Here is a 23271-nt window from a genome sequence, read left to right on the forward strand (position 1 = left end):
TCCCTGATCTAGGTGATCGGACCAGGTGTCCAGGGCTTGTCAGCTTACTCTTAACCTTTAAGCATCCAGCACCCTTAAGTGTCAAACCTGGCTCATTCTTAGGGTGGAAAGCACTCCTCCCTCCCCTTCTCCAGCACACCTCGGCCTCTTCTCACAGGTAACTAGTGATAGGACTAGAGGGAATGGCCTCAAGTTGTGCCAGGGGAGGTTCAGGTTGGAAGTGAGGAGACATTTCTTCTCAGAAAGAGCAGTCAGGCATTGGGACGGGCTGCCCAGGGAGGTGGTGGCGTCACCGTCCCTGGGGGTGTTCAAGGAAAAGTTGGACCTGGTGCTTAGGGACATGGTTTAGTGGGTGACATTGGTGGTAGGGTGACAGTTGGACCAGATGATCTTGGAGGTATTTTCCAACCGTAAGGACTGATTCAGTGAGCCCCACCATGTTGGTGCACATCCACCATGTGGAGGAGCAAAAGGCAGAACAAAACAACGCACATTGGGCACATGGAACAAATGAGGCACGCAGAACAAGTGAGGCAGGCGATCCAAAGCACTGGGCTGGCCTCCGCTGAGCGATTTATAGCACCGAGCGCCTCAGCTGCTGCTCACGAAGCTCTCACCGCCCCCCCCTCAGCCCCCGGGACGCCTCCCGCCTCTCCCCACGCGGCAGCATGCGGGGGCTCCGCGCCTACAACTCCCACCAGCCACCGCGCCGCGCCCGGCGCCCGGCGGCGCCAGCCTTCCCCCCTTCCCCGAACGGCCGCCGGGCCCACGTGACGCCGGCCGGCCAATGGCGTCGGGAGCTTTTTTTTTCCTCCTTCCCCCTTCCCCGCCCCGCAGGGCTGGTGCGGCCGGACCGACCTAAGATGGCGACCGTGGAGCCGGTGAGCGCTGCGCCGCCGCGCGCCTCCCTCCCTCCCTCCCCTCAGCCTCCTCCTCCTCCTCCTCCTCAGCCTCCTCCTCCTCAGCCTCCCCCGGCCGCCGCCGCCGCTTCTCCCCGGTGGGAGCCGGGGCCGGGGGGTGCGGGCGGCGCCGGGCGGCTCACGCGGCGCGGCGGGGGTGGCCATGTTGCGGCGGCGGCGGGCGGGCGGGCGGGCGGCCCCGCATGGCAGCGGGCGGGGGGGCCGGGCTTCGCGTTGGGGTCCCCCCGCCGTCTGGGGGCACCCCGGGATGGGGACCCTCGGGTGTGGAGAGAGAGGGGGTGGGGGCTCCGTCAGTGCTGCTCTTACGTAAAAATTTATTACCTTTTGTAAGGGAGGTGGTCTTGTGCTCCAGCGGGTTGGTTCTCGTGATTTTCCCCCCATAACAAATAAAGAACCCCGATTTTTACTTACAAGAAAGATTAAAGTTCCCCAGCGTTTGTAAATCCCTTGACAGTTCTCAAAAGGATCGTTATGGGTCGTCACCGCAGTGAGGTAAATGGCCAGCAGCAGCCTTCCCCTGCTCGCCGGCCGGGGTCAAACGCTTGGTTTTGTGTCCAAAATGCGATCGTTGGGTTATGGCCCGCGTTCCCAAAGGTGAGGCCTTTGCGGCAGCTCGGTGCTCAGCGATGGTCGTGGAGCTCAGCAGGTGCTGTGGTAAATAACTTGGAAGTTTGATGGCCATAAGAAATTGAAGTGACGCTAAAGGCACGGCGTTGACTTTTCTTGGCCGGGGTGCTGGCACAAGCCTGTTTCCACACTATTCTCTGCATTGAATTTTGCACAAGCATGTGATTGTATGTCAAACTAGACCTGGGGCCTTATTTAGCCCAAAATAATTAATTTTACTAAACCATTTCCCAACAAGTTTGCTTCCCCAGATCCACTTTATTGTGCAGTAGTTGCTGTGCTGCCCCAGTAAAACTAGAGGATAGGGAAACACTTAGTAACACAGGGGTTGAATATTCTGCTCTATTTAAAATATACTCGACTTAAAGAAACAAATATCAGTGGTACATGTTTATTTTCAAATTTACTTAAATAATTTCTGTTTATTATCCTTTCAGGTGGCTCACAAGTCTCCTACCTACGCTTCGAGTTAGACCTACATTGTAACTGAGATCATAGATGCTTGATGTTGCAAAAATACTGTGTGATTTTCAATTGAACAGATTAGTTGTGTGTGTGTTTAGGGATTTGATTACAATGTGATCACAGGGAGCATTCTTGCAGACCTTCAAAATCTGGACCTAGGTTTGTAGAGATGTCTTTTTTAGCAAACGTGGTAGAAGTTACTGCAAGAAGTATTTTGTGCAACTGCAAGGTAACCTCGATTCGCTAATTAAGTCAAAGGGGAAAATAGGCTAGGGAGTGAAAGAAAAGGGCAGTATCAGCTGTCCCTCTTAGCCCTATGTGATGTTTCCGTAGTGTGAAAATGTATCTCTGCCAATGCAGAGCACTCATTAATGCATTTCTTTTTAAATGCAGGGTCCTGCTAAAATCAGCGATGTTTATAGAACGTGCGTGTTCTCAAATGTAACATGCATTTTATGTCTAGTTAAGAGGCTGGAAAAACTATTGAAGCTATTTAGGAATATTGAGACTTGATGTTAGGGTACTGTAAGGAGTTCCATGGAAGTTGCGAAGAACAGGAAGATTGTTCTAGGTAAATATAAACCCACTGCAAAGGGGTTTATATCCTCACTGCAGGGAAAACTTGAACCTCTGCGAAACTGAAAGGTTAAGGCTGTCAGCTTATCTTGTGCTATCCAGATGATTGCTCTTTTAAGACTATTCCAGATTAATTTGCCAGAATATGCAGAAGTGTCTCCTATTAGTGTGCTTGTATTTGTAGCTTTTGAGGAGTAAATGTGATAAGATAACACCCTGCAGAAGTCCACAAAGTCAACAACAAAACCAATAGTAACGCTTTAGTGAACAGTAGTTTACCAAAGGTGACTCTAAAATGTAGCCATGCAGAGGCTAACTTGCAAGTGGGGATAAATTGCGTGGAAGTAACTCAGATGGGAGCACCTGATCCCTTATCGCTCATATTGGAAATGGGCATCGCGCTTGTTTGCTTTGTTTTGTGACAGTTACCTTTACACCTGGGCAAGTGCAGTTCTTAAGAACTTAATTCCCCATTTCAAGGCTAAGGTATGCAGGTAAAACTCAAGTTACGTATAACTTGAAAAGTGCTTGTTTATACAACTAATCATCAATAGGTAGGGCTCAAAGCTAAACTGCTCCTTCTTTAAACGAAATAATACTACTTCTGAGGGGTTGCAGACATAGTGGCGTAGAGCCTGGACGTTCTAGGAAGTTCAAAATAGCTCCTGAAATACAAGGTATGCTGAAAGGTATTTATTTTGTATTAGTGACAGACAGTTAGTATGTAAATTAAATGCAGGTCAGGTTGAACTTCAGACTTATTCTGAAGCAGGTCTTTCTGCTGAAGTGATGTCAGTGACCTGCTGTGGCTGAAATCAGTACAGTATTCAGGTTTAGTACAGTGAACACTTGTTCCTGCATGTTTCTGAAATGCAGGATAAATGTATCTCGGGTACTGGTTGAGAGTTTCAATAACAAGCTGACTTCCTAACTGTAAATTCCCTTTCTGACTGAATACAAAGCTTCCTATAGTACTGTAAAAGAAGGAAGGCGTTAGATGATTTGTAACCGAGATAAACATTTTTCTGAAAGCAATTCACGAACAAGTGTATTTCACAGAGCATATAAAATTTCAAACTTATTTCAAGCTAATGCATAAAAATAGCATATGAGACTGAATCGTGTTGCTTCTTCTGATACTACCTGCAGGTGTGGAGGGCATGGGAAATTTTGATGACAAAATGTGACGCCTTCAGCAGCTTTGTAAAGATCAGTGTGAATTTTGAGGGGACAGAGGGAAATCAGATGCAGGATGCTGGTAGACAGCCTGCAGTGTGAAAGGGAAATACAGATTTTAAAAGGGAATTAATGACTTTTTCCTCAATGAAATGAATCTCTTTTTAAAGCTATTTTTAAACTAGAAACTTTTAAGTAGCCGCTCATTCCTAAAGTCCTAAAACCTAGTCTGTTTTAAATTGTTCGTGCTGTAAAGGTATTACAAGTGTGGTCTACAGATTTAAATGTGCTATGTACTGTAGGTGGTTTTTAATGCCTGCAAATAAATGACACTTTGTCATTTATTATATAGTGGATGTAAGACAGTGAAGTTTTACTGTTTTAAGTTTTTTTTCTAGATGTGCAGAACAGTTGTTCAAATTAATAATCTTTTAAATAGCACTCAGTTTTTCTCGCATCCAGTGCTGTTTGTCCAAGTACCTTGTGTACATTTCATGCTTTACAGTAATCGGGCATACCAGTGATATGTCCAGGACTTTGTTTTTCTTTTTGTGGTTGAAGACTGATCTCCTAAGCATCCATATGCTATAAAATAGTTTTAAATTCATTTCTGAAAATTGATTGTCTTAATTTTTCAGCCAATGTACAATTCCAGTTGGTTGTAAGAGTGGCTCGGTGTGCTCGCAGGAATTTGGGGTGCTCTTGTGTCTGTTGCAGAAGTGGGGATGAAGGGAGATGAGAAGTTTTACAGATGGCCCTTGTTCCTCGAGTCATCTGAACTCTTCTCTGCATTTTTTTGGAAGCTTTTGTTTTCTTGACTGAGTGTCTTATATTATTTAGTGTTAGGTGTTACAAGTCATCTTATTCCACCTATAGATTTCATGTTCCAGTAGCCAGGGCAGCAGCAGTGTGCAGACTGGCATGAGATATGGTAGCACACGGGCAGCCTGCTTTTACAGGTAGAAAAAAAGACACTGAAATGTTTTCATCTACCATGTAACCTTTCGACTAATTCCAGTCATAAGATTGTGAGTTAAACGTTGAAAATTTGATGGATACATTTAAGTATATGTAACCACTGTTTCAGAAGTCGAAAGGGCTGTAATCTTTCGCTGCTTTTAAAAGCCAAGATTATATTTTCTGTAAAACAAAGTGTGTCCTTTGAACTCTGGAGGAAGTGTGTGACTCTCCTACTTCAGTCCCTTGTTCTTGTCCTCCTGTACACGTTGCATTTCTGTTCTAATTTGGTGGGATGTCACTGTTAAAATCATGTCGTAATTTGTGTTCTAACAGTCTATGCCTTTCTAAAAATCTGTGGTGTTCTAAGTAATAGTGTATGCTGTTAGGATAGTTGCTCCCTATTAGGCCTTGGTTATGTCATGCCTAGAATTTGTCCTGGTGTCTGGAAAGCTATTTAACAGTGCTTAATTTGTTAGTAGGTGGCTGTTGGTACCTTTATGCCATCTAGTAATACGCATAGGATTTTTACCTGTGTATTCATTCCTAAGAGTTGGGTATCAGTCCTTCAGTTCCTGTTGCTCGTAAGAATACAGCGTTTATTTTGTTTTCTTAAAATGCATGCTTATTTGTGGGTGGGCTTAAATCCCTTTATTTGTCCAGAGTATTCGATATAAATAGGTCTCGGTTTTTGTACTTTGTGAATTGTTATCGTAAGTGCAGTGTAGTAGCAGTTATCTGCAGTAAGCGCCCAGAGATAAGTGACATGCTTTTGCCCTAGACGCCTGCTGACTGGAACGTGCATTTCTCTTGTTCTGCTGGAAACCCTAAACAAGGAGGTGGAACCTCTTGGATGTAACTTATCTTGGTTTAATGCAAGAAAACTTCACAGGCTTCTTCCACAAGCTGAGTTCTCTTAACTTTCAGCAGGAATGCCTAGCAGTGCGAAGTGGCATCCTGCTGGGACATGAAGGTCTCTTCTAACTGGACTTCCTGACCAGCGCCTGTAGGTTGTTAAACGACCAGAATGAGGTCTGGGCAGCACCTGAAAACACTGGGTGAGACCTGGTAGAGCTAGTCGATTCTCTTAAATAGCCAAACCTGATTACGCAGCTTTTCAGTAAGTAGCCCTTACTTCCTGTCCCCGTGACACGCACACCTTCCTTTGATATGTTGGCCATTACGCGCTGCGGAGAAGGAGTGAGTAACAGTAATTAAAGCGACAAGTGTCAGAAGGCAAGTAACGTGCAGATACGCACAGTCATTAAATGCTGAGTAGGCGAATGTTTCATAGACTTCTGCAGGTTCATTCCTACATCAAAAAGCATGTGGGTAGTGAATAAATGTCACTCTTAATTACGTGCTGTATTGTGCGTGAGGAGCAGGATTGGCCGTATGAAGCTTTCCAGTTTAGCTGGTAATGCTACCTGTTTTTATTACGTCTGCTTTAAAAGCAGCAAACCCAGTGATGGCTTAGCTTAATAGTAGACGCAAAGTCAATTTTAGGTTAAAAGATGCATTGGTTATGAGCAAGAGTAAAATATTACGAATTAATTTTAATCTGGAAATCCAGAAACTGCTGGTAGAGATGATCTGGCTTTAAGTTAGTAGTGTAGCAACTGCAAGATTTCAAGGTGTGAGTTGTTAAAAATGTATACAGCATAACTTTAAGTGATGCTGTATCCACAGAATCATTGAAAACGTGTGTTAGGTGCTTGCTTGGGGCTTGCTGTTGAATTTCAGTGCCTGGAAAGAGGTTGGGCGCAAGGAAGGGACTTTGCCAGTTAGTGAACTTGCATGCTTTGTATTTGATTAATGAGAAATGCATTGCTGTACAAATATTTCTGTTTGGTCAGAATGAGGAGGTAAATGCGAGATGAAAAGACATGGGAGCTGGTATGGTTAAATAGCTAAAAATTGTTTTCTGTTTGACAGCACAGGGAAATAAATGGTAGCACAAATTAGCTCCTTTAAGCTTCTGTCTGGGACCAACCAGAAAAGCTCTGCTTGCAGCTTCACACCTGTTCCCGAGTTTATGGTGTGTGCAGCTGTGCCTATCCTCAGTGGGCAGCCTGGTCCCGAAAAATTCCTCCTCTGGCTGGCTCTGTTCTTGAGGGGAGCTGTGTAATCCTGAGCTGTGGCAGCAAGCTGTCGTGTGCTGTTTCGGGCAAGAGCCCAAAATGTTCACCTGTGAAGGGTGACCATCAGTACACAGGGAAGGCACTGGGGCTTGTCAGGTTCTTGTGTTGTCTGCAGGTGCTACCTTAATTCTTTCTAATACTGCCTTGTATTAAAAAATGTGAAATTGAGCATGTGCAGGGCTAATAATATATACATGGCGATAGTTTTGTATTGATTCTTTCGGTTTAGATTGTTGTACTTCTAGAGGAGTGACAAGGGAGACATTAGGATCCACCCTTTGTATGGTGACAGCTATCTTCTGAGCAAATGTGAATGAGATTTTCAACTGAAAGTGTTTTTTGGAAGATGCTCTGCACCTGTCAGAGTCCTTGGGATGTAAATCTTCAGTGCAATAGCATTTCTAAATCAATTCTAAATATTAGATGTCACACTGTGAATGAAAACAAGCATTATCACAAAATCCTGTGTTTAGTTTACTTCTAAAACACCAATAAGATTCTTCTGATTTTTTTTTTTACACATCTATTTTCTCTAACTCTAAGTCACAGATCGGGCAGCACTTAAACTGTGGTTATTGGTAATGTCTTGACCTCTTGTAGTATAATGCAAGCTGTAACTGAAAGGGAGATACTGAAATACCTCTTATGTGTATTTCACAGCCTCTGTGCATTGACCATCCTGTGTGCTTAAGGGAGAAGGTGTATATCTGATTGCATCAAATTAAAATAGATGGGGCTGACACTAGAAATTTTATTCAGGTAGAGCGTCAGCAAGTGCTTCAAATTTTAATTTTTTTGCAGAGCTGTTTCGTTTTTTTGTAACACTGAATGAGATTTGACAGATTGCTTAACACTGTGTGTCTGTGGGTTTGTCAGTGATGGCTCTCATTAGGGAATCTTGAGAAAGCATTTCTTCTTGTAAGAGGCAGGAAACATTACTACCTGCCCCTTGTACTGAGTAAATCAAAGCAGTATCCTAATTGCCGCTGCCCCTGTTAGGCCTTCTCATTTCAGTCTTTTCACTGTGAGCATGGGGGTGTACGAAGGCATTCTCAAATGTGACAGAAATTATGGTTAGCTTTTGAACTGAGATCTTTGCTAGTTAAACTAAGCATGTTTGGGTTTTCTTTCCTGAGCTTAACAGTGTAATTTCTCTGAAGTAAAACGTACTGCTGTGCTTAATTAATGGTGCTTGATACATTGATAATGAAAGGAAAATCTGTGTTAGGCCAGATCTCTAGATGTGACTTGAAGAGTTTGCCAACTGGTCCCATGAAGGTTAAGAAGTGTTGGCTGTTATCACTTGAAATCCATTCCACTTTTCAGCAGCTTCGGCGATGATAAACTGGAAATTGCTCCCTTAATTAGATGACTGATTTAATCCGCTAATTTCCTTAATCCACTCGTATGCTGCTTTATTCTTTTAAGACCACAAAGATTAAGTTCAGTTTTAAGTACTACCTTTGTATTGCTGCTCTAAGGAATGTCTAGAGTCTTTGGACCTGCTGTAGTTAATACTGGCTTATATTTATATATACCGAAGTGGTTTGTGTGCAGCTCTATGGGCTTTTTTTTTTTCCTGGTAGCTGTAGGAAATGAGCTTTATTCCTCGTTTCTTGTCGGCAATATTCTAGTGCGGACTGCAGATTAGGGAGAGATGATGGTAACTGGGGGAGCGTTGGCCTCACAAAAACGCTTTGTTTCCTTTTCTGAAGGAATGGCATTAGAATTTCAAACCTGACACGGTGGTTTCTCAAGTGACAAGCTTGAGGGGTTTCCCATGCAAAGGGAATATATTATTTCACTTCTTTGTGTTAAAGTATATTTGACATCTCTAGTACTCTCTGGAGATTTGAGAAAATAATACATGGAATCAGCCTAATCTGTGGTAAACCATACGTGTAATTAAATTTCAGTTTGACGTTCAAGAGCTAATAATTTAGACATGTATGTTTGGTGCCTGAAGCTTTGTTAGCAGTGATATTGAAATAAAGATAGCTACCTACCATTTTGTATGATACCTGATTTCAGACCTGAAAGTTCTGGTCACGTCTCAGACTTGTAATAACACGTTTTTTTGCTAAATAAGCAAGGACTGTATGTCTGTTTCCAGTGATGCTTTGTCTGATCCGAAAGTTCACATTTTCATTCTGAAACATGATTGTCCTGGGAATTAATTTAGAGGCGCATATTCTATATAACGTACCATAATGTGTATTCCTGAAATAACTCATCTTAACACACTTAGAGCTGTCTCAAATTAAGTAAACAGAGATGGAAACGAATGGTGTAGGAAGCAAGTCAATAGAGAGCAGAGCGTGAATTCGTGCAGCTAGTATTATTGGACCCGTTCAGATGGCGAAGAATAAAGGGATGCAAATTCTGCTGCTGTGGTGTGATTTGCCCCCCCAAGTCCAAGATGAATTAGAGGAAATTTTTAGCTTTAGTAGTCTTAAAGTTACTTGAAAGAACCGAGGGACCTCAATAAAAATTGAGAAGGGACTTATTAATCTCCTTTCTTCAAACAGGAAACCACTCCCAACCCTCAGCCTTCAGAAGAGGAAAAAACCGAGCCAGCACCTACTCAGGAGGTTGCCAGCCCTGAACAGTATATTAAGCATCCACTACAAAACAGGTAAATAGTACAGAAGCATGATGGAAAACTTGCCAAAGATGGAAGAATGCCTGTGGCTTTCCAAATGTCTTGTTTACCTTATTTGTTTTCTAGCAGCATTTTGAGTGTGTTTTGAAGATCTTTGCAATGAATGAGGGTGTAGAGAAAATGTAGTCTGATCCTGTTTGAATTTAGAGCCTTTTCAGAGTGTTATCATGGAAGTTGAAATCTTTTCTAAGTTTTCATACTGCAGCAAGGAACTTCTGCAGACAGGCAATGAGAAAGTACAGGCTTCCTATTTAGGCAGAGGCAAGTGGAGATTTTGTTGCTTTTGTTGTCTGATATGTTTTAAGAAGCTGATGCCTGAGATGAAGTTATTGCTGAGCAGAACTGAAGGTCCTTCTGTTCTGCCTCATACTTCTGGCAATTAAGGTGCAGTTGTAAAGGCTTCTCATATTTCTTCTTGGGCTTACTTCTTCATATCTTACGACTTTTCTCTCATTTAGAACAGGAAGTTGTAGAAACTGAGTCAGCCTAAGAGCTTATTATTAGACTTGGATCATCTGAGTGGTTGGTGTCTGCAGTTACAATGTCATTACCTGTAGGAAGCACAGCAGAAGAAACCCTGCGAAGTAGTAATACGTGCGTTTGTGTCAAAGTCTCATTAAGAGAAAGCTGCAAGGTACTTGAATTCTCTTGTTTAATGAGGAAAACATGGAGCGGCAGTTGACAGTTAAGATGCTGAAAAATTGAAGCCCTCCTTACTAAATTCTGTGTTCAGCATGCAAAAATAGGTGCTTCCTAAATTAGTAAGCTGCTACTGCTTTATGACTTTGCTGTAGAGACAATGGGGACTTCTCAAGTACAAAGCTTCTTGATAAACCTGCACTTGGACCAACTTCCTGCAGGAATGCAATCTTTAAGCTTAACAGGGTGAATTCCTTTAAATGTGCGCAGAAGCGACTCCAGCAGAACATGTACACTTCAAGCAGAGCAGCTAGGAGGTAGTTTTCCCCAAACTGCAGTAAGCTGCAGAGCTGAGGAGCTGCTGTGGAGTCCTCAGTACTTACTGTTGATAAGTACTGCCCCGAACTGAGCATGCTGCCAAGTGGCCCCCTTACTCTTTTCTCTTCTGTAAGTGTTGAGCAAACATGGAGAATCATGCTGCACTAGAGTGCTGTGCTGCGTGCGTTTCATTTTTCCCTTATTCTCTCCTGTCTACTTTTATCCTTCCTATTTTTCCTGTAAATGCTTTGCTTAAATTGTCGCTGACACTGTCTTATAAGTGGTCACGGGGCTATTACTAGAAAATGGTAAACTTCTAAGACAAGGTTTGAAGTGTCAGGAAAGGCCACAAAACAACAGATTGACAGCAGGTAACTTCAGGAGTACTCTGGGAAGATAAATTCACTCTAGTGCTAACTTGAGTGAGCTCAAGACTACTGAAATGATCAAAATGAAAAATAAACCTGTTTTATTAAATGCCTCTCCAGGTTATCCTGTTCCAGCATTTTAGACGGTGCTCTTCAGATTCTTAAAGAACATCTTTGAGTGTAAGGGTTCAGTTTATGCTACGTGTTGTACTCAGTGGAGATGATGTTGAAGAAAATGGGGTGGAAATTTTAATTTAATCTTCATGTCTATAATTCTAAACTCTTGAAATAGAGCTAAAGTTGGTGATTTTGTACAGACGGTTGCCGTTAGCAACGAGCTTAAAGCAGATTCCCTCTTTATGTTCTCCTAGTATACGAGTGCTTGGGAAACTTTCATGTCCTATTTAAAACTATGGAATTATTAAAATTGTTTTGTAACTTCCCTAAAGAAATTATGGGAAAGGGAGCTGTGTTCCTGGTTTGACTAGTTGATGGTGGTTTAGATCATAATTGGTTATTTGTGGTAGGAGACTGTAGTTAACCAGTGGCAATGAGGAGAAACATCTGCGGCTTAGAAGTTGAGTCATAGAAATGATCCAAAGGTATTTGAAGTACATACCTGAATGGGAACGATCAATGCTCCCACGATTCTTGTAACTTGAACACAAATACTGTTGACTTGCAGAGTTAAATTTGAGAACTGAGGTTTTTCAAGTAGCTTATTGATGAAAATTGGCTTCCACGCTTATCTCTTGAGATTTGGATATAATAATACACAATACTGAATTTTATTTGTAATGTGCTTAAATTTCTAGATGCTATTTTTTTATATTCTTTTCCCCTTTAGATGGGCACTCTGGTTTTTTAAAAATGACAAGAGCAAAACTTGGCAAGCAAATCTTCGTCTGATCTCAAAGTTTGATACTGTTGAAGACTTCTGGGCGTAAGTAAAGGTTTTGCAATCTGCACGCTGCTGGCATATATTAGCAAAGTTTTATACCAAAGTCAAAATATACAAAGAAAGTACTCCATTAATTGCAATTCCTCGGATATAGTCTGAAATTTGTTTACAAAGTTGAAGGTGGGGTCTTTGAACTAAGTGCAGTTGGAGAAGTTCTTTATTTCAAATGCACTTTGTAACGCTGATAACGCTGCTTACACATGGTATACGTGACATAAATAATACACACGTATGATTTTCTACATACTAACATGAATTTGTAAACTCTCATTAAATTCTCATAGCTGGCTCACCTCAGATATGCAAGAATTTCTGAATCTGGAGCATAGTGCTTGGAAGACTGAAAATTAATGGCATCCTTGAAAGAACTTTATTAGAGGTTAAAGAAGCTACTTTCATTCTGAATTGCAAGTCTGCAAAAACAATTAGATAGGCTCGAAGAGCAAGAACAAAGCCTGCGAAGGGAGCACTGTGCTTTCCAAACGCTTGCTTCAGTTAAATTCAGGTGGCTGACTTGGAAGGTGTTGCCTTCCGAAATGATGGAATATGGGGAAAAAAATCTTCTGTGTAAGTGGCATGAGACTGAGAATAGAAAAATGTGCTACATACTCTGTCTTTGCTAGGTGCTATGTGCTACCTTGAGTGTTAGGGTTCCTAAGGCTTTTGTTGCGTATGTTCTTTCAGATGGCATCAGTAAGGGAGAGAGGGCGTCTCGAAGTGTGGAATAATTAAACTGATCAGTGAAATTTGCACCATCAGGGAAGAAACAGATGAAGATGTTGAACAAGTATCAGTGTAGTCAGAGGGAGAGCAGTGGGATTCTGTTCTTGCAACCAGCTTGTGCATTCCTGCCATGGGGGAGACTGATGGTTTTGTAAATAGTAATTTGCAGGGTATGTGATGAGAGGTCAGATTGTTTAAGTTCATCAGTAAAGTTGGTTACGTGTAAGTTCTTGAGGTCATAATCAAGACTGGTCTGGAAAATTAAGGTTTTAGATATCTCTGTTCTAGGTATAAAGTCAGTTGCCAGCAACTGAGAATTTATGCCTCCCTAGTGGTCAGACTGGGAAGTAGGTGTGTTTTGGGGAGAAATTAAGGTTAACGTGAATTTAGGAGGAAAGCTGGTAAATCCCTAACTTGCTCTTTAAATTCCTGTGCCCGATTCCTAGTTGTTAGGATATCACAGTAATTAGATTCCTTTTTAGCGCTGGACCATGACTGAATGTTAGTCGGTCTTGGACTGCAATTTACTGTGATGTGCATGGGCCTTTTTCTGAAGTCAGACCTTAACAGTGCAGGAAACAAAAGCATGCCACTCCTTGCTAGAAGAAGAGACTGTATGCCCTTTTGGCCTTTTTGCTCTGAATTGTATAGCTGTGAATTTAATTTTGAGTATCCTTTGGTTTGTTCATTCAGTCACCTGTTCTTGCCGTTCGAGTTATTTCAATTTGAACTCTCAGGCCTAACCTACAGTCTTCAACCATAGAGTACTGTAGTAAATAAGATCAAGGTGAATGTTCATCTTAAAATAACTCTGCAGAGAGAGCAGCCTTAGAAGTGTACATTGTTATCCTTATTTCATCTATGGGTATAGAATACACATGCACACAGAATTTTCTTTGTTGCCATGAAAGTTCAGTGAGTTAAGTTTCTAATAATCGTCAGAAGGAAGTTTAGAAGAAGGAATGGTACTTCTGGAAAATACTATGGTATAAGAACCCAGCAAGTGTTGATAAACCAGGTTCCATTCTGCTTCTGTAAGCCCAGAACATCTTAGAGCTAATGCTTTTATACTGCTGAAAAATACTGAGGTGATAGAGTTGCGTCTGAAATAACTATAATGATGTTTAATTCTTGTATTGTCATGTCTTAATTTCTTCTTAAAATTTTGTATTTTAAAGTAATGCTTAGTTTTTAATCCTGTTTTTTTCCCTCCAATAGTTTATACAACCATATCCAGCTCTCTAGTAATTTAATGCCTGGTTGTGACTACTCGCTCTTTAAGGTATGCTTGCTAACCATTTTTTTCTTCAGTTGTGGATGTTGGTCGATAGTTTTCCAACTAAGCAAGACACTGTTCAAATGTTTTGCTTCAGACATGTAGGAACATAGTTGGAGATGTCCTGGAAGTGTTAATTTTTATGAACTCTCAAACACGTGCCCTCTGAAAATCAGATGGTTAGTCAGTGGTTCTGAAAATGCAAGTAATTCCTTTAACATTTAACATGAAGACTTTTTAATCTGCAGCTATGTTTGTCATCACTCTAGGTCTGTTTGTGTGAATAATTAAGTCTCAATTTATATGATGTGAAAGGATTTTCCAGCCCTGTCAGTTAATGTCACGTGAAGTGAGTTAAGATGTGTGAGCTCTATGCAAGATTGCAATGTTCTGTGGTATTCTGCATGAATGCTACTAGCCAGGTGCACAACATTCCTATAATTAATTTTCGCAGCACCAGTTAAGTGCTATATTCCTTATGCATGAAATAGGAAATTGTACATGAGGCTGGCAGTTAAAGCATCCTGACAGTGTACAAGCTAGAAATAGGAAATGCTGAGGAGAAGTTACATGTGAAATCCTGCCTCTTGTCTGGAGTGGGCATCTTATCTGGATCTCTAAATTAAATCCTAATCTCTACCAAGTGCTTCTAACATACATCTTCCTTTCTGGATTCTGATACGTAAATGATCCTGTAAGTACTGATGCCTTGTTCCTCCTTTCCTTATGAAACACAGCCACTGTCTGGGCCTCCTCATTAGGCTGTATGCAATTTGTAAATCCCAGCAGCTTGAGTTAGTGAAGAGATGGTGTTGCTTGGGTTTGGGAGGTAACAGTGGTTTTGGTGACTGAGAAATGTTACCGGTAAATGTTAAACAGTGGGCCCTTCAGATGGGTCGTGCTTATGTTTTTGTCTGAATCCTAAACTTGTCTTTATGTGCATCTATTCTGTTTGCATATTATAAGCAAAAACTTAATTATTAACAAGTGTGTGGAACAGGTATAAAATTGGCAGCTGTTGTGGGCTTATGGGTGATCTGCTGTTGTCCTTCAGTGGTGACCTCATAAGAGTTCCTCTTAAAGGTGATGAAGTTTGAGCTCTGCAGCTGTCAGTGAGGGTGTTAAATTTGAGAAAGTGAACTGGCACCGCTCCATCCTGTATGTTGAACTCTTAATTGATGTGCAGCTGAAGTTGTGTAGTGCAGCTCTCAATAGCCACTTCTTATCTGAATTTCTGTCTAGACATTTACCTTCTTTTTTAATGACTAACTTTCCTGAAGAGCAGCGTAGCTGCTGGTGTGGGAGTGGCAGCTAGCTTCTTCGCTGGATCAGTGCATCCAAAGTCATTAAATTCAGTGCAGGCCATTGATAAAGCATGAATGAGACTGCATCTTGCTTCTAAATGGTCTGCTGATTTCTGTGGTCCTAGCAATTAAAACCCTCTTATTCCCAGCCTGTGTGTGCAGGAAGTCATTGAGATAGCCTGCCAGGGTATCTTTCAGCAAAGTAATCATCACGTAAGTGAAGCACTTGGCCAATGTTGCACCGAGTCCAAGATTTAAAATAAGGACTCCAGAATGTAGCTGCTAATTTTATCTGGTTTCAGAGAGGACAAAGTAAGTGTTTGACTTTGCCTGTTCCCGCAGTTTTTTTTAATGCAATACTTTGTGGCCAGAACTTCTGCATGAGCTGTGAATCTTCTGTAGAAACAAAAAAAAAAATCACTAGAGAAAATGTAATTTTCAAGCTGTTGTGGAGCTTTGGTATTGGTATGAGACCATTTTTGGACAGGTATGTAATCTTAAACTATACGCTTCTTTTCTTCTGGTGCAGTTTCAGCTATCACTGGTCTTTTGGTTATTCCTGATGAAAAATGCAAACCAAATCTGATTTAACTTCTGACTGTTATTTGCAGGATGGGATTGAACCCATGTGGGAAGATGAGAAAAACAAGCGAGGAGGCCGATGGCTAATTACACTAACCAAGCAGCAGAGACGAAGTGACCTTGATCGCTTCTGGCTAGAGACAGTAAGCATTATGGCCTTAAAAGTCACAACTGAGGAAACTTTTATTTATAGTTAACACTTTAACTGCTCTGTTATTGCTGTATGCCACTATGAACTTTGAATTTCCTGCCAGCAGAGCATCCACATGCAGGCTGTATTTTATTGACAGGCTGTACTTGAAGCATGATTTTTTCCAATTTTTTCCAATTGATGCTCAGTGTAGTTGTATGTTACTGAATACTTTCTTACAAAGGGCAGTGATAAGGATGATTGTACTAACTTTTTCCTGCAGAGTATACTAGACGTATTTGCAGAGCTATCAGTAATACTTTGTCTTGAACGTAACTCCCAAACTTATTTTAACTGCTCAAGGATAATGGTTTGTTTTACAAATACTCTTACGAGTGGATGGTTTCCAGGTTTTGGTTTTGCTGAAACAAGTTTCAGATTTGTTTTTTCTTCTTTCTGTACTTGTCCTAACACTAGGGTAAGAAGGAATAGCAAAAGCTTCCTGTATACTGTAAAAGTACTTCTTTCCCGTTGCTACTATCTGTTTTGGGGTAGATTTTTTTTGAAAATTAAATATATTTCTAGAGATGATACAGGTTGCAGTAGATGTATTGTGGAAAAGAATACAACTGTACTATCTAGGAAACAGCTAAGAGTAGTCTAAAAGATGCTAATAAGGTCTGAGTTCTAGGGGCATCTCTTACAGGCAGTATAATGCAAAGCAATTTCATAGAAATAGCTTTTTTTTTTTTTACTCTTCTTCCCTGATTGTTTGAGAGGAAAGCATTCTACCTCTTGAAAGGGAAGAATGGCCTTCAGGATCAAAGCAAAGATGTCCAAATACAGGAGCATTTAGGATATTTCTAGTCACCGTAATTGTGACTTGAGGAAAGGATGATGGACATCATACTACTGGGCACTGTGATTCTACATGAGTAGACAAGACTCAGGCTGTATGCATTTGGGCTTTCCACCTGAATATCTGTCATTCTGACTCTTCAAAGCCACTTGCTGTGGATTGGAAGCATACAGTCTGTATAGACCTAGGCTTTGCTTTTTGTGTACTAACAAGTAATGGCACAGCCCAAATAGCCAGGTGACTGATAAATGCTCTAAAACAATCCTGTCACTTCTAATTCCAATAATTATTTGTAACTATCTCCAATAAAAATCAAAGCTTCTTCCTTTACCGCTTCCCTCTGGAACAAATATTTATTAAAATCTAAGAATCTTTGCCATTAACTGTAAACTAAACATCACTTGAAGACTTTTCCTCTTGTATAGCATTCATGAGAAATGTCCTTGACTGTAGTGCTTATTCAGTGTGGTGGTCATCTTTGCTTATATATCTGCCAAGGCTGTTGAAGAGTATTTTTGAATGTTTATGAGTGGTTTAGCCTTAAACATTTATGGCTTTCATTACTCAGTGAATACGTGCATGCTGCAGTTGGGTGTAACATTTAAAGTGTGTGTAGTTAAACGTAACTTTCTGTTGCATTGATGAAGTCAGCCATTGCAGCTCTGGGGTGCTGAAAGACCTGCTTTGTTCAATATGTTGCAAGAGTGTTGAATTTCCAAATGTCATAAGCAATTCTAGAAAATTAATGTAATGGCAGTATACTTAACATGTAATGTGCGAAACGAACAAGTATTTGTTTGGCGATAAATACTTCAGTGTGCAGAAGGATAACTACAAGAAGTTCAGCTTTGAATATCTAAAAATTGCTTGTTGTATGATTTGAAAGGTGAAAACTTTAAGCATCACTTTCACAGTTGCATAGTGACATAACTTAATCTGAGGTTCCTGAGGTGTTACCGCCTTTGCCGTTTCCAATGCCATTAGAAATCTGTGGGGATATTCTTGTGTAATTCATATGCTTGTATTGTTGCAAGTGCACTACACTGTTCAGAATGACTGATACCCACTTCAGAGTCTGTGGGAGCGCTGAAGCTTCTTCAGTGTGTTGATAGGAAATAATGCTTCATTAGATTGCAACTTAGATGAAAAGTGGTGTCTGACTTACCTTTGAATTGATACATTTCAGAATTGAAGTTGGATCTTGTATAGCTGCCACATTGCCCAAATAGTTTTACACAGGTTCTTCCCAGGTAATGAATGTAAACTACTAAAACTTCAGATTTGTCTACCTGTGTGTCAAGTGTACTTTAGAAAGAAGAATATATTCCTTTAATTCTTAATGTTTTTGGATTGGGAGAGTGGGAGACATAAATGATCATCTGTCGGAACTTGCAGGTGTCAGGACAGGAGAGAAACTTGAGGAAGATACCCTACTGCAACTGAGTTAACAATTGCTTGTAATGCTTGAAATTTTAGTACGATACTCTGATAACTAGAAGCTTATTGTTCCATGCACGTGGCTATGAGCAGTAAACCATAATATTCCTCCAAGTCCTTCTTGTACACAGTGTTTTGTCTGTGAAGTGGGATTCTGACTTTGAACTGCTACTTTAATGGTTAATCTTTATTTTGTAGCTGCTGTGCCTTATTGGGGAGTCATTTGATGACTACAGCGATGATGTATGCGGTGCTGTTGTTAATGTTAGAACTAAGGGTGATAAAATAGCAATATGGACAACTGAATGTGAAAACAGGGATGCTGTTACGCATATAGGGTAAGTAATGCCACTTGCGTCTTGGGTAAATGTGAAGTAACTGCATTTAAAGACAGTTAACTTGGTTAAATGTGTGCTTTTGGCAAATGTAATCTGAGCAGAGCTGTATTCCAAATTCAAGTAACTCAGTAAAAAATTGCTTGCTTTCTGTAGTTTTTATGGGCTTACATAGGAACTTTGCACCACTGTACTCTATTTGCTGTAGCTTAGAAATGATCAAGAATTGAACACAAATCTTAGCAGAAGATTTTTGTTTCAGAATGAGGCATCGTAAGTAGTGCCTGTAAATAGTGTAGATTCTGTTGCAGCATGCAGTGGCTAACAACTAACTACAGAGCGTTGGTAGGCTTATTATTGGGAGAGCGATGCTTGGAAATAGGAGATGAAGGTCGCTGTAAGTCTTAAACTTACCAGGATGTCCTTACATTTGAAGGAAGAGAATAGCTGGATAGTGATGTGCTACAAAACTCTACAGATGTTTTCCCGTCTCTTTTGTATGTTTAAATATAAAGCAAATAAAATGATGCTGGGTTTCACAGGTTATTTGGCATGTGTAATAGTATGCTCTAGTCTTTTGTGGTAGAAGACCATACCCATCTCAGATTATCATGCATCTCTACTATGGAAGGTACATGCTGTTGTATTCTTCTATTTAGTAAGTATTGCTAAAGCCAATGGATTCCTTTTCCTGTGATACTAATGCTTCAAAGCTAGCTAGTGTTAAATTTGTCATTGAAGGCCTCTTGAATATTTCCAGTGGCTTGTACGGGCTCTTTCCAGTTCAGCAAATCAGTCTTAGGCCAAACTTTAACTGTCAGGCATAGCAGATTGCTAACACTTCTCACGTATTGGATGGCTCTTTTGACACGTCCCTCCTTGGGCACCTCTGAATCTGGTGAGGTCAGTCTTACAGTGACAATTCAATGGCAGTACAATCTTGTTCAGACGTGAAAGGTGATTAACAATATTAACAATAGGCAAACTACTGTGGTACGCATCTTCTGCTGGTAGAAAATATCTGCGAGGTTTGATGTAAGGTTATCAGAGTGCACTTTTTAGAACGGCATTAATGATTAACAAAACAGCTAAGATACCTCTGTTAGAGAACTAACTGCAAAAGTTGAGATTTTTGCAAACTGACACAGACTTGACACTACACAGTCCACTACCTGCTGTCACATTGCCAAAGACGCTACATCAAGCTTTTATTTAACAGTTAAAATTGGAGTAGGTTATGGTCCTGTAAACTGCCCCATTATGATCAGGGTAAGTTAAAATAATTAACTTTGTGTCTAATTTTGTTAGAACAAGCCTGTTCAGCTGCAGACTGTGGTTTAGTCAGAGCTTGCAACCTAGAGCCGTTAGTGGCTTGCATCTCTTACTCTTTTCTAAGCAACACAGTGTGTAAGGGACTACTACTGCCTCTGTCTCTGAAGTCAAAAGATCCAAGCTGAGCTTTTTCGTAGAGCTCTTGTTGGGTAGCTGCCCATGACAGTGCTGTAAGGAACTGGAGGCTGGGGGGGGGGGTCCTGCTTTCTCCAGGTAGTTAAAGAAAAGACAGCAAGTCTGTTCAAGTGATGTGTATAGTGGTAAAAAACTGTGTTCCAGGAAATTGCTTTTTAATTTGGTTTAGGTTACTTTATCACCTCTGGAACTGTGGGCCTTGACTTTTTAATAGCTCTTTTGCTTGTGCGGGGGGGATTATGGCTTGATGATACTAATAATATTCACATAAATCAGCAGAATCCCTGCGCTTGATATTTATGTAGCATATTTCTTTTGACAACAGCTTGTCCTAACTTATATGGTAAGTTATTGTTCATACAGAACTGTAAGCTGATTTTTTGATGCAACAAGCTAGAAAAATTGTTTAAAGTCTTTATACCTGAGAAAATGATTCTAAATAGGCAACTATTTTCTCACAGAAGTGTCAGGAGATCTTAAAAGCAGGTGTCCTGCTACTAATTCCTTTCTAAGAATTGTGTTTAAACTGTTGTTCTGTTTCTGTTCTCCAGGAGAGTATACAAGGAAAGATTAGGACTTCCTCCAAAGATAGTGATTGGTTACCAGTCCCATGCAGACACAGCTACTAAGAGCGGCTCCACCACTAAAAATAGGTTTGTTGTTTAAGAAGACACCTTCTGAGTATTCTTTCATAGGAGACTGCGTCAGGCAATCGAGATTTGGGAGCTGAACCAAAGCCTCTTCAAAAGCAGAGTGGACTACATTTAAATTTGATTTCCATCTAAATGTTGCTAAGATTTGTGAGAAGTCTCATTCGCCTTTGTCTTGTACTTCTGTGTTCAATTTTTTCTATTTTGGCTGAAGTAACCATTACCAATCAGAATTTTAGTACACTTCACCCCCCTGAGTCATAAATGTTTTCCTGGCCCACTCTGTGATAGCTTGGTAGAAACATTACTATTACAAAAAAACATTTGTTTATCCACAGTATTCAGAAAAGTTGCATTTCTGTACCTGCAGGAAATTACTCTGTTTTACATTTGCATTGTATGCAGTAACATTTTGCTGGTTTGGAAAAGAGTATGGTGCATACAGTTTTCTAGCAATTTTTTTATACAGCATCACTTTTGCTGTAACCTATGCTGATGGCTGCTAGATTAATTTATTTGTTTTCCCTATTTGATAACATTAGTGATATTTTGATTTCAGTTGTTTTTGCTCATGTAACATTGGTGAAGAATCTGGGAATATGACAAAGGTGGAATAAACATTAATTTTGTGCATTCTTTGGTAATTTTTGTTTTTTTGTAACATCAAAGCTTTGATACAAATTCATGCATTTCAGTCAAATCAGTGATCTGTTTGTGTGATTTCCTAAACATAATTGTGGATTTTTTTAATGTAACACCATAATTTACATTCCTTACTAGAAATAGTATGTCTGTTTTTGTATCTTATGCTGTATTTTAACACTTTGTATTACTTAGGTTATTTTGCTTTGGTTAAAATGGCTCAAGTAGAAAAGCGGTCCCATTCATATTAAGACAGTGTACAAAACTGTAAATAAAATGTGTACAGTGAATTGTCTTTTAGACAACTAGATTTGTCCTTTTTTTTCCTCCATCTGTACAGCAAGTATTTGTACTTCTTGTGACAAGGCGGTCTCTGCTGTGGCTTCTATTGTAGTGTCTTCCAAGAAAGATAAGTCTGGAGCTATAGTTTATTGAAACTTAATAAATCTTAGGTAGCACCCTAAACGAAAGTGAAATGATATTGATGTGGCTACTGTTTTTTCTTAGTGGTTGGTCTAATTGATTATGGTTTGCGCTGTTTCTCTTTTGACTTTGGTGCGTACCAAGAAATTTGAAGGTACTTGGCAGTTTGTTTGCAGCTGGTAACTACACTAAAAGCACTGAAGTGAATGACTCTAAGTATATGAAGTACAAGCAAAGCGCACAAGATAGAGACGTGGCTGCAAAGCAGAAGTATGAGGAACTAGGTAGTTTGCTATTACGCATGTCTTGCTATGAAACAAAACTTATGTTGGTCTGAAAGATCCCATGGGAGATGTAGGTTTGTTTGACATGCAGCATTAGGGGGAAATTTTGGAGGAGGCCATGGTGTTAACTTCTCGTTTTGAGTACAGTGTAAGAAGCTTTCTCTTTATAAAAGTAGAGTATACAGCAAATTAATGCTGTTGTTAATATCCTAATTTTTAGTCCTTTAGGATCTTGCCAGGGCTATATAGCTCTCTAGTTAAACTTAAAAGCAGGTGCGTATGAGTTTTTTTGGTCTTTAAGTGATAACTCAAAGCAAGTTTAGTCACTGCGGTAATGAAGCTTTAGTTTAATCAGGCTTTTAAATCTGCCTCTGATTAAGGCACTGAAGTGTTTCTACTTGCATAGACAGACTTAAACACTTTCTTGCACGTTTTTTTTTAAGAAATATGTTAAGTAGAGCATTAGGTGATACCAAAAAGGCATTATGTTAGCTTCTGAATATCTTACATCTATTTCGAAGAAACACGTAGAGTAGGTATCTGTATCTAATGATACTATGCCTTCAGTATTGGTCACTAACCAGGATGGATGTTGGAGGTGCAGAGCTGTTAGGCTGTTTGTAAGCTGGTTTCTGTGGGTTCTGGTGTAACTGGTTGCCTGCCCTGATTCTGCAGGAGTGCTAAGCAAGGTGGGTTTGTTTAACAGGACCATTCATAGGCTGTAGTAGGCCCTACCTGTCTTCCAACTTACTGCTCCAGTTAGTCATCTCTTCAATTAAAGTAAGCTCAAAGTTTCTGTAAACTATTTCTGTTCTGTATCATCAACCTCAAGCTAAGTAATACTTAAACAGCTTTGACACTTCCTAATAAGCTAGTGTGCATCCTAAATCAGTGACGTTCGTATGCTTGGAAAAGTTAAGATGAACTGGTTTCCTGAGTGGTAACATTAGATTGTCTAGCTGTGCGTAACTTCTTGCCTAGCTCTCTGTAATTTGGGAGCACTGTAGCTAGGCTTGCTAAAAAGAGCATAATTCAAAAACGTAGGTAGTGCTGTCCTTTTGTAAAGAACTTTGAGTTTAAACCAAGTGCTCTTGTGAAAAGGATAGAGTATTGTTTTTGTTTAATTTCACTACAAGACTGAATATTGTTCAGGGTAGCTGCATTTTGTTCATCTAGAAAGGTGGTTGATGGTATTTTCAGTGTGGTCTCAGGTTTCTGAGCCTGTGCCTATTTAAGCAGCCAGCTGACTTGCACCATAATTTGAAAACTTGCAGTAGGTTGATTGATCTGAGGTTGCTCAGATAGTAATTGCTGTGTTTCTAGGAGACTCGAGTGAAAATTAAATTACA

The 23271-nt window shown here is 40.3% G+C and overlaps 1 protein-coding gene across 1 annotated transcript; it reads left to right on the top strand.

Annotated features, from left to right (window-relative positions):
• The first annotated feature begins 767 nt into the window (after window positions 1–767).
• On the top strand, window positions 768–21515 carry EIF4E (eukaryotic translation initiation factor 4E). Its single transcript, XM_040556680.1, has 7 exons — window positions 768–881; window positions 9391–9497; window positions 11697–11792; window positions 13752–13815; window positions 15725–15838; window positions 18320–18459; window positions 20475–21515. The coding sequence occupies exons 1-7, from the start codon at window positions 864–866 to the stop codon at window positions 20587–20589; spliced, it is 654 nt and encodes a 217-aa protein (XP_040412614.1). The 5' UTR covers window positions 768–863; the 3' UTR covers window positions 20590–21515.
• The last annotated feature ends 1756 nt before the right edge of the window (window positions 21516–23271 follow it).

Source organism: Cygnus olor, chromosome 4 (assembly GCF_009769625.2).
Source record: "Cygnus olor isolate bCygOlo1 chromosome 4, bCygOlo1.pri.v2, whole genome shotgun sequence".
NCBI classification, from domain to species: Eukaryota; Metazoa; Chordata; class Aves; order Anseriformes; family Anatidae; genus Cygnus; species Cygnus olor.